Here is a 17,118-nt window from a genome sequence, read left to right on the forward strand (position 1 = left end):
GTGTCAAGAACGAAACTATAAGACGCCAAATCTATTGTCATAAGCTGTTTTTTTTTTGTAACGAAGAATGTAACAGTATTTTGTCCATACCTGATTCTGTCTCGGCAAAGAATTTGTACAAAATGATTGAAAGTGTACAAAGAAGCTGAATTAATATAAATGTTTAATAACAGGGCGACATAGTCGCATTAGCGACAAATCACAAAGCTCTTGATTAAAGAAAAAAAAAATAAGGTTACAACCAGCCACTCGTTTGGCTAGATACGAACAAGAAAGGTGTGCTGACAAATAAATACCTATATTATAAAAGTAAGTGTTTTTAATTATAATTAAAATTCTGACGTCGAAAAGTATAGTGTATTAGTAAAACATAAAGTGTTGTAGAGTTTGGGGGACTATACAATACATCGTTTAATAAGGTCGGAATGTTAATGAATATTGGAAATAATATAAAAACAAGTAAACTTTTAATATAATTACCAATGAACTATGATATTAAACTGAAGATGCTACCAGCGTACGCAATATTAAGTTACAAAAGTTCACAGTCACACTAGACTTCATAGTGAACTGTACGCTCCCAGCATCTCTGGTGTCTGTGAGTACCCGTCGCGGCTATGTATGTGTAAAATAAGTTTATACATATTATTTATATTGAATGGCACACATACAAAGTTTTTTGGTGTTGCCGCTCACGCTGGCGAGTGCAGGCAACTCATTAAAGTTTCATCACAATCAGATAAATGGCCTACGAAAGTATATACACATAAACACAATCCATATTTATATAGATTAAAATATAAATTAATCAATACAAAATTGAATTTGTATCAGAATGTTTCTTAACAAAAAAAAAAAATTTAAAGACGCCGTCGGTTGTGTAAGCCCGATTGGGTAGGTACCGCCTATTCATCATATATTCTACCACCAAGAAGCAATATCTTGTGTTATAGTGGTTTGTGGCAAGTTGTTGACAAGGGATGTAACTAGTTTCAAAGGGTAGTAGCGTATTTAAGATGTATGGAATGATTAAAATGCCTAATGGCGCCAATGACTGCGAGCGTTGGTGACTACTTACCTACTCCATAATAAAAAAGTACTAAATCGTAAGATAACATTCTGCTTAAAAATATAGCAAGCGACGTTAGATTCGGCGACGGCGCTTTAAGTACTTACAAGTAATATGAATACAAATTGCTGTTTATAACGCAATATAATTACAGCGTTCATTATCAACATATTTGAATATTTAATTACATTTAAAAAAAACATCAATCAAAACAGCGCTAATTTTTCCTTTTTAATTGTAATTGTTTAATCGCTTTAAAGCTTAGTTAATTGTCAAAACGAATTACGGGACATAAATGTTTAATTATAGTACTATGAAAGGCATATCTAGAATAACTATGCTGTTGCTTTATTATCCAGTCTGGTATTTATTGCATAATTAAATCTAGTCATGGTTTGCCAATGCACTATTTCCAATACTTTTGCGTGAAACTATTGACACTGGCATTTCTTTTATACTTGCTTTACATACAATTGAATTTAGATTAATAGAATTTATTACCTCGCCCTTTGTTATATTATATAAAGTATAAATCTATACATATAATAAAATTGGAGTGTCTGTTTGTGATATTAAAATAACGGCTTTTTACTAAATGCGTATGTAAGCATACATGTTACATATAACGAAACAACATTAGGTATTACGACTCGCCTGTCTGTCTGTCAACCTACACTTGCATATAGCTGATACAATAAGGAGTAAATTACTATGATACATAATACTTTTATTTTTCAAGGGACTTCAAAAAGGAGGAGGTTATCAATTCGTCTGTATTTTTTTTTTATGTTTGTTACCTCATAACTTTTCACTGGGTGGACCGATTTCCATAATTTTTTTTTTTAATTATATATTAAAAGTTAATTTTAATTCAAACGCGTACGAAGTTTTTTAAAATATACATCTTTTAATATATCTTTTTAAAATATAATTATATTCTATTTAATACTAGTAACTCAAAGACTCTTTTAGGCTTGTTTTCTTTCATGCTAATTTATTTCTCAAGTGTATAGTGTATTTTGATGCTAACTCTCAATATATTTGGACATTTTTTACAGTATCCCACTCAATGCATAATATAATGTGGACTGGATATATAAATACAATTTAAGACATGATTCGCTCATTTCGAAATGACGTTATATTTAAAATGAAATGGTTCCTAAGGGATAGTGAAGGGACATATCAGTATACCCACGTCACTTTATTCGAGATAAACTATGACACTTTTAGGGTCACATCAAAGTACTTTATACAAGTAGGCTTCTAACAATGAAATCACCATTTTACAGAAGAAATTAAATCTTAGATAGCTATCTACTGTAATCTGTTTGCAATGCAGACTCTACCTGAAACAACCGACAAATTTTCAAGTACATACGGATAGGAATCCATCGTATCATAAATCAAGTATAATACAATTAAATAGATAATATTTACGGATTATCCTGTATTTAAAGTTTGACGAATGACATATTTCTATACTCCAATCCAAAAAATGTAATGGTATCTCCGAGATTTTAGACTTAAGTAGACTCGAAGGTTTTCGATTGGAAGGCTGAGTTTACCGTCGCAGAAAGATCACGTCATATATTTTCATATTATTATTATGTTTTTTACATCACAATAAAAAACGTATAAAAGTTACGTTTACAAAACGTTAATTTCTTAGATGGAATGAAGGAAGCCGATATAACTAAACTACTAGATATATATCTAAGCGATTTCCGAGATCTGTTAATAATCTATTATCATTCCAATGCTGGTCTTCCGTTGGCCCGCTTAACCAGTGGGTTTAATGATATCAGACGAAGACTTAACTTAATCTTTATAAAACAGTCTCTTATAGAGAATCATTAATCGTTATATATATTTATTATCAATCATTTTTGAAGATAAAATATTTTTATCCGATATAAATGTTTCGTGTTGGAATATTTAAATATAAGAAATATTTTAATTACCAACGATAAACTATGTTTCGTTAAAAGAGATGCTAATCTATTACAAACATCGATTTTTCGCATAATCATCTTGTTTTTGCTTAAATTAACAAAGTAGATCTTAATAGAATAATATAAAGTTTCCGAGAAATCAAAGTTACCTCGAAAATTAATTGAACATTGAATAAATGAGCGTGTGATTATTGAAAAGATGAAAAGGATTTTGTAATTTGAGTTAAAGTTTTGAAAGTAAATGAAGTGCGATAGCCAACTTAAATCGAAATCCAAGTCAATATAACCATGAGGTCATCTTCAGGGTAGGATCATTACGAAAGGCATTTCTAAAATTCTAATTAAATAGCATTCGTTAATGCTAAATTTTATCTAATTATATAATTACCAATTTCATAAAAAAAAATACATCAAAACAATCAATTTCTTAAAACGAAATACATTGAAATCGAATTGAGATAACAAATTAAACCTCTGAGACGCATTCCTGAACGCAAACATTAAACGAACGAACTACAAAACTTACGAAAGTTACCAAAACAGCTTAAGTGAAATATAATTTTACCTAGCCATCCATTCCAGAACGCACTTAGCACTGACAACTGACACTGCACTTGTTCAATGTACTTTTACTCTCGAAAAATTCGGGAGAGAGCTTCCGCCGCGTGCTCCTCACAACCCGCGCTCGCTTCGTACTCTGATATAAATTCCTTGTTGAATTCGACGTTCCCTGTACAATCGCGCACGACACGGGGCCCTTCGAGTTCGGCTCAACACTGGGTCTCGGATTGGAACTGGTATGGCGTAAATCAGTTTACGGTACTATCGAGTGAAACTGTCGCTATCTTTAGCTTGGTTTTTATCCTTATTTGATTACTTGAAACTTGTTTATGATCTTAGCAGACTCTACGTGAGTTAGTTCGTTTCATAAAATTTACTATATGTATAAAATATTGATTTGTTTTTTTAATTATGTATGTGTCATTAAGTATGTAGACGAAAGTTTCTGATTATATTTAATAAATATTTCCTTTTACGCGCTTAATCAAGAGTTATCAAATTTGAGCAATTGAATTAACGTTGTCGTCTTTATTTTGAGTAAGAAACTAGGAAATAAGACAGACTATTATAATTTAAAATATTTTAAGCTTCCATAGTAGATATATTTACTTGTAAAATTAATTGTTTTTCTTACTTTTAATATAATCATTTGAAACAAAATTACGTTACTGCATTATAGTGTGACTATAGTTTATATCATTAAAAACTATAAAAAGTATTAATTTTCCCGAATATAACTCAATCACTGACGGTAGCTAAAACATTAGCCACGTGGGATTATAAAATTAAGCATGCGAATGTACGAACGGCGGCGCGCGCGCAGCCTCCGGTCGTCGCTCGCAACCAGTCGGACCGCATACACTCCCCCCACCCGCTACCCGCGCCCAAACTTACAACTTGATATCCAAAAACACTCCCTAAATCCCTAGCTCAGAGCGTATAATCGAATGGCAACAAACCACATTTAAAACATTTCCGAAATGACTGTCCTCTGCGACATGCAGGGTTCTTTACATATTTGCCCAAACTTGGCTCATTATAGACCTTATCTGTTTGTATTAAGGTATATTTTAGCGATGTAGTGTCGAAGGAATGCACCTGAGCTACCGGGCCCCGCAATCATCGGTGAACTACAACAATAATATTTACCGAGATTCGTTAAATGCTACTTCTTGAACACGTGGGTTCCATCGAAGCATAGGATAAAAATAGACCAACACCGAAATTTATCTGGTGATGAAATTTGATTAATTTTATGCATTTTAATTTTATTGTTATACGACCAATAAAATTAGTTTAACACGTTTTATTTGAATAATAAAACATTGCGCTTAAACAGTGTGTAGCTTGTAACAACATTGGATATTATGAGAATTGTGAAATTCTCAGGTAGGTTGTATGTACGGTGATATGTACTTAGGCATAAACTTACGACTCTCGTACCTGATTGACTTTTGCTATTCACATATTGTCAATAAGGTTATTGAAAATATACTCAAAGCTTTGAAACAACCAGTGGGTACAACAAACAATTCGAGCTACCTCAGTTTCAGTCAGTCAGTCTGTCAGATTGGAGATAATAAAATTGGTAAAAAATGGTTATCTAATTGTTTTAAAGTCAAATAGAAAAAAATCTCATTTTTTGTTAAAGTTTGTTGGCTAATCTTTGGGTTATGCTTTAAAATTAATATTATATTTGTCTACATCATAGAGTTAGCGGCACAAATCAAACATTTGTATCATAATTATTATCTATCCATGTAAAAGGTAATGATCTCACTGACTGACTATCAACGCGCAACTTGAACTGTAAGGCATTTATTTGAACTTTAGAAGCCTTAGTTTCGTCATGTCATGTCCTCCTGACCGATACTCATAGCTTCCATTCTCAATGAAAACTTTGTGAAAAACATTATCAATCTCAAGTACATGCAAGCTAATTTAAGTTAAAACAATTTTCCTTCGCTTTCATACTTCGATATGACGACAAATCTAACGGATCCGGAAATGATGTGCAAGATAACGGCTGATCGTGCTTTTCGGTGTGCAAGAGTATAAACACTATTAACTTTCAAAGGTTTATAAACTCGCACTGGGATTTGAAGCCAAGTTTAAAAAGCTGAATGTGTATTCAGCTTTTTAAACTAATAATTAAATTTGACCAACGATACTTAATTTGTAACTATAGCGCAGTGAATTTTTTTTTCTACGAACAATTCCACTAGTGTTGCTGATATCTATACTTGACTATGTATTGAATATATCTAGACTTGTACATTACAGTAAAATGTATATACTTATTTATATTTTTTTCCTATTATAAGAAGTGATAAAATTAATGTCAGTAAAATATTTCCTGCATCTAATATATTATGCGATATTATGATTGGCAATGTAAAATTTCAAATACTTTGTAAATGGAATGGATAAAACTTGGAATCAAAGTCGTATTCATATTGAATCAATTTATATTAAAATCCATCACGGCTATTGAGTAATACCTACGTGATATTTTTATTTAAATAGGTTCCAATTAAGTATAGCCTATATTAGACTTGCTATATGCATGAAGTATGAAGTCCCGACGGATTTCATTTATGGCGTATAAAACGGTGCTGTCAGCACTCAGGGACAGAGTCCAGTTAGAATCTGAACGTGGCATTATTAGATTGTTGTCCACTGGATTTGCAGCTAAGGGTAGCGTAGTTAATAATGAACAATTGCATAAAAACAGTGTATTGTTTTTTTCTTAATCCGCTACACGTGGATGGCAGAACGTCAATCAATGATCTAACTTTCTTATAACTTGAACCACAATCGTTTGACGAAATAAAAAATAATTGCCTTATTCTGTTACAGTAAAATGCTCATTCGGAAATACGTAAAGCTACCGCTGCCATAGCCGAAATCGTTTGATAAGCATCATCATCTAATGTTGGTTTTAATAAGTGATAAAAAATCAGTAGATGTGTGTATTGATTTATGTGTGATGAAGAGATATAGATTCATTCCTGTGCAATATTGGTAAGAAGGTTTAATTTAATGTCATGCTTAGCTTATCCGTAGGATACAGGCGATCTGCCAGTAATTATGGAAGCGATACTCCCATACCAGTCACTCGTAGACTTCTTCTGTGAGAAGTTATATTGAAAAGAGATGCTAGAATAAGATCGTAGATAGAAAATGTCTGTCGGAAAACGTCATCTTCGCTCGATCATGTTGATCTGAACGGCCGCAAAAGCCGGCACTATTTATGTATCAAATGCTTATATAGAAACTAATAAAATTTGTTAACAATGAGAATTATATTGAAATTAACTGAATACATAATCCATAAATAGATATGAAGAAATCAAAAACTCCACATTTGAAAAGGTTTCATGGATTTCAATATTTTGACTGCATCGTATAGCGATGTATATTCAATGCAATGTAAACCTTAAACTATTTTAACTTTTATCATTTGCATTTCGCTTCTGCGTCTATCTGTTACCACCTAATGGCATCCATAAATCTAGTCATCTCATTTACAATTGAATATATTTATGAAACAGGTATAGCGAACTTTTTGAATAATTCTTCGCTGTGAATATAAATTGAGTTGAATTATCTGTAGAATCTTTTATAAGCTTTGCCTAAGTACCGTAATAACACATTCTGTCGCTGTTCAGTCGTTTCTAAGTAGGTATAACAAGTAACCGATCGATGTTCCAATTAAAATCTTAATCTATGATGTAAACATGTCGTTTACCTACGATTTATTTTTTTATATATCCATAATAATATTTTAGGGTTTCGTCGAGAAATTTGAACCCACAAAACTTATAGCTTAGATTAGGTAATATTTATTTTGGTAACTGCAATGACAATCCCATTAATAAATCCTTCTTGGAGCAAGGTATCCGTTTCTACAATAAAATTCCGCAGACGTTTTTAACTTTGTCGTTTTGTAAATTCAAATCGTTTGTAAGCCTACTTGAATAAAGTTTATTTTGATTTTGATAATAATTAAATTATGACGTTTATAATTTGTTAAATTATGTTTATAATTAAATCGCCATATTCCTAGCATGAATTTGAAAGGGCAAATTCGCAGTTTTATTTCATCTATAGGTTACGTTTTTAACGAAGTTTAAGAATCATGATGAACGAATAAACATGATGAATGAATGAATAACCATGGAATTATTTGCCCAAAATATCTACCTATATTTATTAATCTAATACAGAACCTACTCAACTGCGTTGCTAAATACGAATTTATCTGATTTATTAATTGGTATGAAACCCCACTTTTATCAAAATAACCGGTAACTTTATCTCTCAATACTTTTTAGATTAAAAGTCATGAAAGTTAATTAATGTAAATAAGTAATTTCAAAATCTTTCGCAAGTAAATGTCAAGTTACTGACGAGTCTTGAACGTTGAAGGATTCTTACGCATTTGTATTGAATATTAAGGAAAAAGAATTCGCCTAGTTATGTATTAGTATTTACTTTATGTGAACTCAAAAACATAACCTAGGACAACATGCAGACTTAATGATAATGAAACGATAATAAGTTTTTCTTAAAAAGCTGCATGCATATTTTATTTAAGTAAGTGTTATAGTTTTATTTAAGTAGTTATAGTAGGTACCATGTGTTAAGAGTAGGGCAGTTAATGGAGGCTTGCTTAAGTATTTCTTTAGGAATCAAATTTCCATAGCGTGCTGTTACTAATAATAATCAAAGAGAATATTCAGACATAGACTTTTTAATAATTTTACAATTTCCAATGTGTAATAAATTACCACTTTTTAATAGCGCTGCCTAACTCACACAATGACTATGAAATATTTGAATATATAATTTGAAACTATCGTTACATTTTATATACACAATGTTTATATAGAACACCGAGTATTTTATATAAACTTCTAATTTATTGTTGTTCTTACATTTGTTTCTGAAACCCACGTGGTCAAATCTGTACACTATACCTATAACCTAGTATCTGGAACACGCAGCAATGTAAAGCGCTAGTTTTGTCGTTTACTTTGCTTTAATTAAAAAAGCTGCTGACTTGTGACTTACTTTGAGGTCACACTAGATTTGTTAAATTTGCTTACAGTTATAAATTAACATTATTTATTAGATAATCTACAAAATTTTAAGCCATTATTTTTATTTATGATTGGTTATTGCCATCCAGGGTTAAAAAAATTGTAAAAAATTAGCTAGTGTAACACGAATTTCATTTATTAATATATTTGAATTAATTAAAGTTATTAAACGAGCTGAGATGGCCCAGTGGTTAGAACGCGTGCATCTTAACCGATGATTGCGGGTTCAAACCCAGGCGAGCACCGCTGATTCATGTGCTTAATTTGTCTTTATAATTCATCTCGTGCTCAGCGGTGAAGGAAAACATCGTGAGGAAACCTGCATGTGATAAATTTCATAGAAATTCTGCCACATGTGTATTCCACCAACCCGCATTGGAACAGCGTGGTGGAATATGTTCCAAACCTTCTCCTCAAAGGGAGAGGAGGCCTTTAGCCCAGCAGTGGGAATTTACAGGCTGTTACTTTACTTTACTTACTTAAAGTTATAAATAGGTAAATTAAACATATTCTTTTAAATGGGTTGTAAAAAATGGTAAAAATATTTTTTGTGGATGTTAAAAAGCTGTCGATCTATGGTTATACTACGATATATAATCAGAGATTTCATTAGTACAGCGCTATTACTGTTATGAAGGAGTCCATTCTTTTTATTATTGCCAATAAGAGATATCCCGTTTTAATGGATACTAAAAAGAGATACTATCTGCAATGTAAGACTCCATAATCCTATATGTATAAGTATAACTAACTTACGCCGCGTCACGAAAAAAATAGTACCTAGTATCAACAATCATTATCACAGTATAAAACAAAGTCACTTACCGCTGTCTGTCCTTATGTATGTATCTTTAAAATTACCCAACGGATTTTGATGCGGGGAAGGTTCTTGTGTATAATATATGGATAATATAATTAAGAAACACTGATAATTATTTAGACATTCTCTACCAGTATAGTAGTAGTATTTATGTATATGTACCATGTATGTACGTACCAGTGTTTGTACCAGCATTGAACCCTTACGAAGCCGTGTCGGGTCGCTAGTTGAGAATATATAGCTGTTAATTGTTTAAAGTTGCATAAATCTTGTATCAGAAACAAAGTTGACTTTACAATAACTTGGAAGATACTAAAATATATTGTAGAATATAAACTCAATAAAATACTTCTTAGGTACAAAAATCGTTTTCTCCCTCCATCATTTAATTTCAGAATAAAATCATTAGTTCCGTTATAGCATTCTTAATAGATCTTAATCGCAGCCTTGAACAAATTTAGAGAATGTTCGATTTAAATCATCATTAATAAAGAAAAGCATCGAAATAAAAAATATAAATACAATTTAAATATATGTTAGTAACAAGGCGCAATCGTCAAGTGGCTATATTATTTCCTCGTTCAGTATGTATATAAGATAATCATGATCATTTTGTTGAATACGATATGATCTTATTGTAATTAGTATGTGGGTTGTAGTCGACTTTATTAGCATTGGAATTGCTTTTACGTCTAATACTTTAATACATTATATTTATACAAAAACCTTTGTAAGTGAAGTTTCTTTATTTTACGAGTTGCGGAATGTATTTCTGTTCAATATTATATGAAAAATAACAAAAACAGTAGAAGTAATACAACTAACACACTTTTCAAGACGGAAACAAAAAGATTTATAATTTTTAAAATACTTTTGCCTACTTTGAAATATATATTATTTTTATGATAAATCGGTACCTTTTATTACGCAACCATAATTAAAATATTTTGAAATATATGATTTTTATCCTTTCTTCCTCATACTTTTCAATTAAATGTGTGCTCCATCTTTTGTTTTTTTTATTGGTCTATTTACTGTCAAAGCGGTCGTCAAAGAAAAAAAAAGTGGCCAGCATTTTTCGCTAAGTCTTGTACTTAGCGAAAAATGCTGGCCACTTTTTTTACCATTAGAGTAGTATGATGTTTAGCGAGTGCTAAGCGTACATGTCACGCACACCTAGATAATACAATTAGCTTGTTTAATGTAGTTCCCCTTTTAAGCATTATTCGAACATATTCTTACTGAGAGAAAATAAAAGGCCCTATTTCTCAGTAAGTCGTTATTTATCTGCCCTCTTAATCACATTATTATACGTACCTGAATTTGTACACAGTTAAATGAAAGTAAATCATTTAATAAATATCTATGGAATATTTATTTCAATGTTGTAGATATAATAAAATAAAACGACAAAATATTATTGGATAATTAATGTATTTAAAACAATTCTTGTATCGATATATTACAAATTACCGATATTTTTCTGAATGTCACAGATACAAAATATATATTAAGTATATTCCGAATAACTTATATAAACCATCCTTCGCCACACACTCACATACTTCAATAGACAATTTGTTATCAATTATATATCAAGAAGCGTCGCCGTAATTAATCATATGCTTATATTACTTTTTACTATGTTGGTAGTCATCAATCAAATAAACACCAACGTCCTGTCAGAATTACCGGATAAATAATCAGAATTGTTAATAGGATTAATAAAAAAAATCGTACATTTCACTTCTTTTTTATCATTTTAAATTGTCATAATGCATATTTAATGGTCGAACTAATCTTGATATGTTTGAGCACACGCTATTACAGTAAAACCCGCTTATTACGATTTCCTGCATAATAAGCAATTTTATTCATAAACGGTGCTGCAACTGCCTTATGCCTCGGGCATGTTTTCATACATTTTGCCACGCTTATTACATACACCATCTGCCTTTCAATACGAATAACACCCAAAATAAAATGATTTAAATGTTTTGCTTGTACATGTAGCGAAGAGCCGTTTTAAGTAATATATTTCACCAAGAACGTAAAAGGAATTAATGCCTCAAAATATCTTCTACAAATTAAATTATTTGATCTTTGTTTTACTGAAGACCTTAAAGCATGGGATTATAATATAACTTTATCAACAGGCGATATATTATATAGTGATGCATTTATGTACCTATTGATTTTTGTAATAAAAGGCGTTTTTGTTTGATGGCTGATTTTGCTATAAGAGAAGTGATAACATAGCTTCGTTGTGGACATAACAAGTTTATCAATTTCAATGTGTATTAATCGCACGAATGTAATTACTCAACAAAAATTATAGAAGTTTGTCTCCTATCTTAGAATTTTTTGTTTAAGAAAAACAAAATTATGGAGGCAATTACGTTACTTTTCTTGTATTTGTTGAAATTTATTTAATATATCCGAGACGTTGATATTCAAAAGTCCTCGTGAAAAACGCATTGCTATTATTGTTCCTTATTTTAATTATACTTTGTGCTAGAATAAGGAATACATATTACAATTTAATTTAATTCAGTTGCATGTAGGTACATTCAAAGAACAATTTGTTTTGCTTACAGATACAACTTTACTTTCAGATATAATAGTAGAATTATTTATTGACGTTTAAATGTTTCATTGAAACACGTTTGTCTAAAATGAATCTACGGAATATAATTTCAAAGGATTGTCTTACGTAGTCTCGATTGAATATTTTTCGCGGTTCGACCAATGTGGAAAGGATTTAAATTAATTATCCTACTACCCCGACTCACGGCTTTCTTACATGAGTCGAGGTAGTAGGTAGTAGTAGTTAGCCTAGTCAATAGTAGCATCAGAATATCCATAAGCAAAATGAATAGTTATTTGAATATAACCTTGAAAAATAAACGCCAAAAATAAACACATATTATTAAATATATTATTTATTGTACGCGTTTTATTTAATTTTACTCATTTTTTATCATATTATTATTAAATATAATGTGAATGATATAGCCTTAAAAGTTATCATATCTCTAACAAACTTTTCTTGCTAAAGCTATTTGATTAAATTTTTTTCAATAAAATAAGTCAATATATGCGTTCTCAGTGTGTTAATAAATGATAAATATTAAAAATGCACATTTTATTGTGCTGTGCTCTTAAGACCAATCTAATATATTCAAATATATATTGACAAGTTTAATTAATTGATGACACCATATACAAAGACATTGAGAAATAAAATAATTTTAACGGATACATGCAAGAAAATTACATAAACAAAAATAAATTAAAAAATAAAAGTCATTTATCCGTTAAAATAACTTTATTACAATGTACGGTAAGCGAAAAAAAAAAAACTAGATAATATCACACTTTTTTTTTTAAATAAAACCTTGTTATTTCCTAATATGATATTTTTAATATGCGATTTGACATTTATACGGATTAAAATAAAAGTTGACAGTCCATCAATGACGACGCTAGCTACTCTATTGGCTTAAGACGACTAAGACATCTTCCACACTCGCGCCAAACTGATTTATCAATGTTTTTTTTTTTTGAAATGCATGTCCTGAAAAAGAAAACAATATTTTTTATTTTTTTTCTTAAAGTTTATAGGCAATGGTCGTCACTTGATGGTAAATGGTCACCACCGCTTACAGACATCTGCGCTGCAAGAAATATTACATTAAAATGGTCAAAGGGCTACCAATATTGGGATTATAATTTCCAAGATTGGAGACAAAGTCAGAACTTGTTTTCCTAGAGCCTATAGGTTCACATATTATTTAGATTAGAATACACCACTGTAGAATATATATTCAGTGGATACCAGATGCGCTAGCAAGTTGACTTGTATTAATAAGGACTACTGAACATCAGTTTTGAACATCAATCTATGAGTATTTAGATTTTAAATATACCATTGTTAATCTTATAACCCAATTGTGAGCTAACTAGCTCAGTGGTTCCCAAAGTTGCCTGGGCTAAGACCCATCTAACATTAGTTCAACAACTCAGGACTTACCCAATAAACAAAGTTTTAGTAAAAGGTTTTTATTACTTAATTAAATAATTACATCAAAAAGGTTATTTCAATAGGAAGGATGAAATTGCGTCCTGTTTTTCGCCATTCCAGATTTAACATCAATTTCAAGTAAAAGGGAGGATGACTTTCATGGCTTCATCAAATAGGCATGGGACCCACCAGTAGGTAGGTAGGTAGGTAGGTAGGTAGCAAACAAAAGTTTGGGAAACCCTGAACTAGCTAGTTATAATACATATAGAGATGGGCTGTGAACATTGCTACCACTGTATCCAGTGCAGACTTATTTTACTTGTTATTCAGCAAAAGAGGATTATTTATATTTTGTACCACATTATTATCAGAATATAAATATCGTTAAACAAAACAAAGTTTTCCTGTTTTTGTGATTAGCCTTTTTTAGAACATCAAATGTAATATTTATATATAAACTTTAAGTTAATGATTAGATTGATCATAAAAAAAAAATAGCCTCATTGTCAGCAACTTTGACTTCAAGTTACTGAGAGAAGTGCTACAAACCACCTGTATAAGTACCACCCAAACACCATATATTCTACTGCCAAAGTGCAGTTTAGAGGAATTTTGATGTCATCCCCACAAGAAAGTACCTCATAATTTAACGAGATTTTCAATAACTAACATTAGCATATAATTAGTCTAATTACATCGGGAACGCTAAGTATAGTTCTGACATACGTCAGGTATACAGTGTAACATTTTTGACACTAGTAAAGAAATAGTAAAGTGCAAATTAAACATAATTAGTGGCTCAATAAATTTAATTCAATATGAGACAGAAGTAGAATCACAACTGTCTATCTATATTTCTGGTACTAAGTCAGATTTACTACTAGAAACACAATTTACTATGTTTCCCAAATCTGTTTACATCAGACTAACTAATGAATAATATATTTTTAAATCTACTTTTAAGGAACTTTTTGATAGAGTAAATACCTCATATTTTATTTCCTAGCCTGTAAGGCATTGGATAACCAATCCATCGCCTGATCGAGCCCTTCTCCCCGCACTGCAGATGTTTTGAATATCTGGAATGTGCGGTCACGTAAAGCGTCCAAACCCAGCGCCTGGTGCACCTCGGCTACCGTCAAACATCCTGTCATATCCTGCTTGTTCGCTAGCACCACTAGAATTGCGTTCGCAAGCTCTTCTTCCTGAAAAAATTAATAAAATATACAATACAATTATTCATAGAAACTTCGACAAGAGTGCAGTTTTTAATTTCACCAAGTGGTCAATTCTATCTCAATCAATAGCATAAGCCGTTGCATTGCTACACGGTGACAAGTGGTCACCACTGCATGTAGATGGCGTCATAAAATCTAAAGCCTTACAACTTTAATACACCATTTGTGCTTTAAGTAACATTGGCTCAACTTAACACCTGTATACCACAATACTAAGTATTGCTATTTGCTAGTTAAATTACATATTTAATAGCAATCTACTGTACACATGGTATTGCCTGGTTTGTTTTAGACACTGTGGCTTGCATTTATAAGTTAATACCGAAAATGCCACAATCTTTCCAGAAACAACATTTTTGGAGTAAAATTATTAAATAATTACATAATTGGATGATTTTTTGGAGAATCACATTATACTTACTCGTAACATGTGTACTAGTTCATCTTTAGAAATTCCTATTCGATCTCTATCAGCTGAATCCACAACATATATGATTGCATCTGTGTTTCCATAGTAACACCGCCAGTATGGTCTGCGAAAACATATTGGCTTCTTATTATTTATACAACCTATGTTTGAAACATATAATTGGCCCTATGTTACAAACACATTTATAATTGACTAAACTATTTACAGAAATAGGTTTTAAAATTCATAAGTATAAATGAAAATGTAAGCTTTGAAATTCTTTTAGACAGTTTTTCAAACATGGCATTTCACAAAATAAATCAACTAGACACAGTAAACAATCTGAAGTACTTACATAATTATGTAAAATTATTCAAATGTTATAAGTAATACAGTCGTATATTAACTGATACAATTCATTTGGTCCTTGAATATCATCTCATTTACCTACTTACTACAATAATATATTATGAATACTAGCTATTCTTATTATGAACACTATAATATAGTAGTCTTAATAATTTATAATTTTGTTAATAATATGTTTGCAATTTGGTACTTAAACTTTAGTTTCTTGCTGTACTGTAACTATACTGTATTGTTATCCTATTGCACAACATTAAGCATATTGCGAAAGGATAAAAAGTTTTCTCGTCACATTTTAATATAAATATATTAACTATTTATTTTCACATAAATTTACTAATGCTTGTTTCAAAGTTGAGGTGGAACTTGTTCTTATAAATGAGAAAGAACAATGGAGTGCGTAGATGAGTATACCTAACTTTACATTCATCTTTTCCTTGCCTTAAGTTGGGTAAATTTTTAGGCTTTAAATGGTATTTTTAGCGAGTATTGGATACAAATTTTTTTAGACAAATTTAATGTTTCTATCACTGTCAATTATTATACATAACACATTCATAATAAATTGATATACTGACAATTACAAAGATATTTATATAACTTCAAAATTACACAGTTTACAATCTCTATGACATTGTTAAGTATATTATAACATATTTGAAATAGATAAAAATTATAGATATTTTTTATCACTTTAAAAAACAATGTTTTTTATTGCCTCTTATTTAGTTAGATCAACGTAATTATAGTTTCTTTTACATTGCTCTTATATGTGACATTATGCATGTTGCTTTGAAATAGTATTTTTTGAAAACATTCACACACCTGATACTTGTTTGTCCTCCAAGGTCCCATACTTGGAATTTTAGATTTTTGTACGTGACTTGCTCTACATTAAAACCTATTGTGGGTATAGTAGTCACTACCTCCCCAACCTGCAGTTTATACAATATTGTAGTTTTCCCGGCGCCGTCGAGACCGAGAATTAAAATCCTCATTTCACGAGCCCCTAGCAAGCCTCTAAAATAACTAAATAAACCACCTGAAATAATTTTAAACGGGAATTTAGGTGATTTTTAAAAATATTGAGTAAATATTGTAAAAATATATCATTTTACTTACCCATTTTATGTGATAAGCTTAGCCTAGAAAAACATTAGTTGATATATCTAAGGAATGTTCATATAGCGCCTCCTATACATCCAATATAAAGAAAATAAATTAATTTCCAGATGAGCACTTAAATATACTATTTTTATACACTGTTAGCTCTCTTTAACAACATTTATTCGGAAATTGTTACTAACCATTTGACGTGTAAGCAAGCACTCAAAAATGTTGCCACTTACTTTATAGGTTAAAAATATGTTTGAATAAAAAAAATAACAATAAAAAAGTCTCTATAAATTTTTTCTAATTCTTTTTTTTTAAATGAATCTATCCTACAACAAATAATAATGGACACCAATGCATTGATGTAAAAACATAAATCTAAAAATGCTATTTGACGTAACTTAATTTAGTCTATTAATTGGTATGAAACGCCTGTTTTTAATCTATCTATACATCAA

At 30.6% G+C, this 17,118-nt stretch overlaps 1 protein-coding gene across 1 annotated transcript; it reads right to left on the bottom strand.

Moving 5' to 3' along the window:
- Positions 1–12,980: 12,980 nt before the first annotated feature.
- LOC124544171 (ADP-ribosylation factor-like protein 1) lies at positions 12,981–16,884 on the bottom strand. The gene is made up of 5 exons (XM_047122627.1): positions 16,670–16,884; positions 16,373–16,589; positions 15,194–15,305; positions 14,522–14,739; positions 12,981–13,087 (listed from the first exon to the last, which is right to left on the bottom strand). The coding sequence occupies exons 1-4, from the start codon at positions 16,671–16,673 to the stop codon at positions 14,530–14,532; spliced, it is 543 nt and encodes a 180-aa protein (XP_046978583.1). The 5' UTR covers positions 16,674–16,884; the 3' UTR covers positions 12,981–13,087; positions 14,522–14,529.
- Positions 16,885–17,118: the final 234 nt, after the last annotated feature.

This window comes from Vanessa cardui, chromosome 4 (genome assembly GCF_905220365.1).
Source record: "Vanessa cardui chromosome 4, ilVanCard2.1, whole genome shotgun sequence".
NCBI classification, from domain to species: Eukaryota; Metazoa; Arthropoda; class Insecta; order Lepidoptera; family Nymphalidae; genus Vanessa; species Vanessa cardui.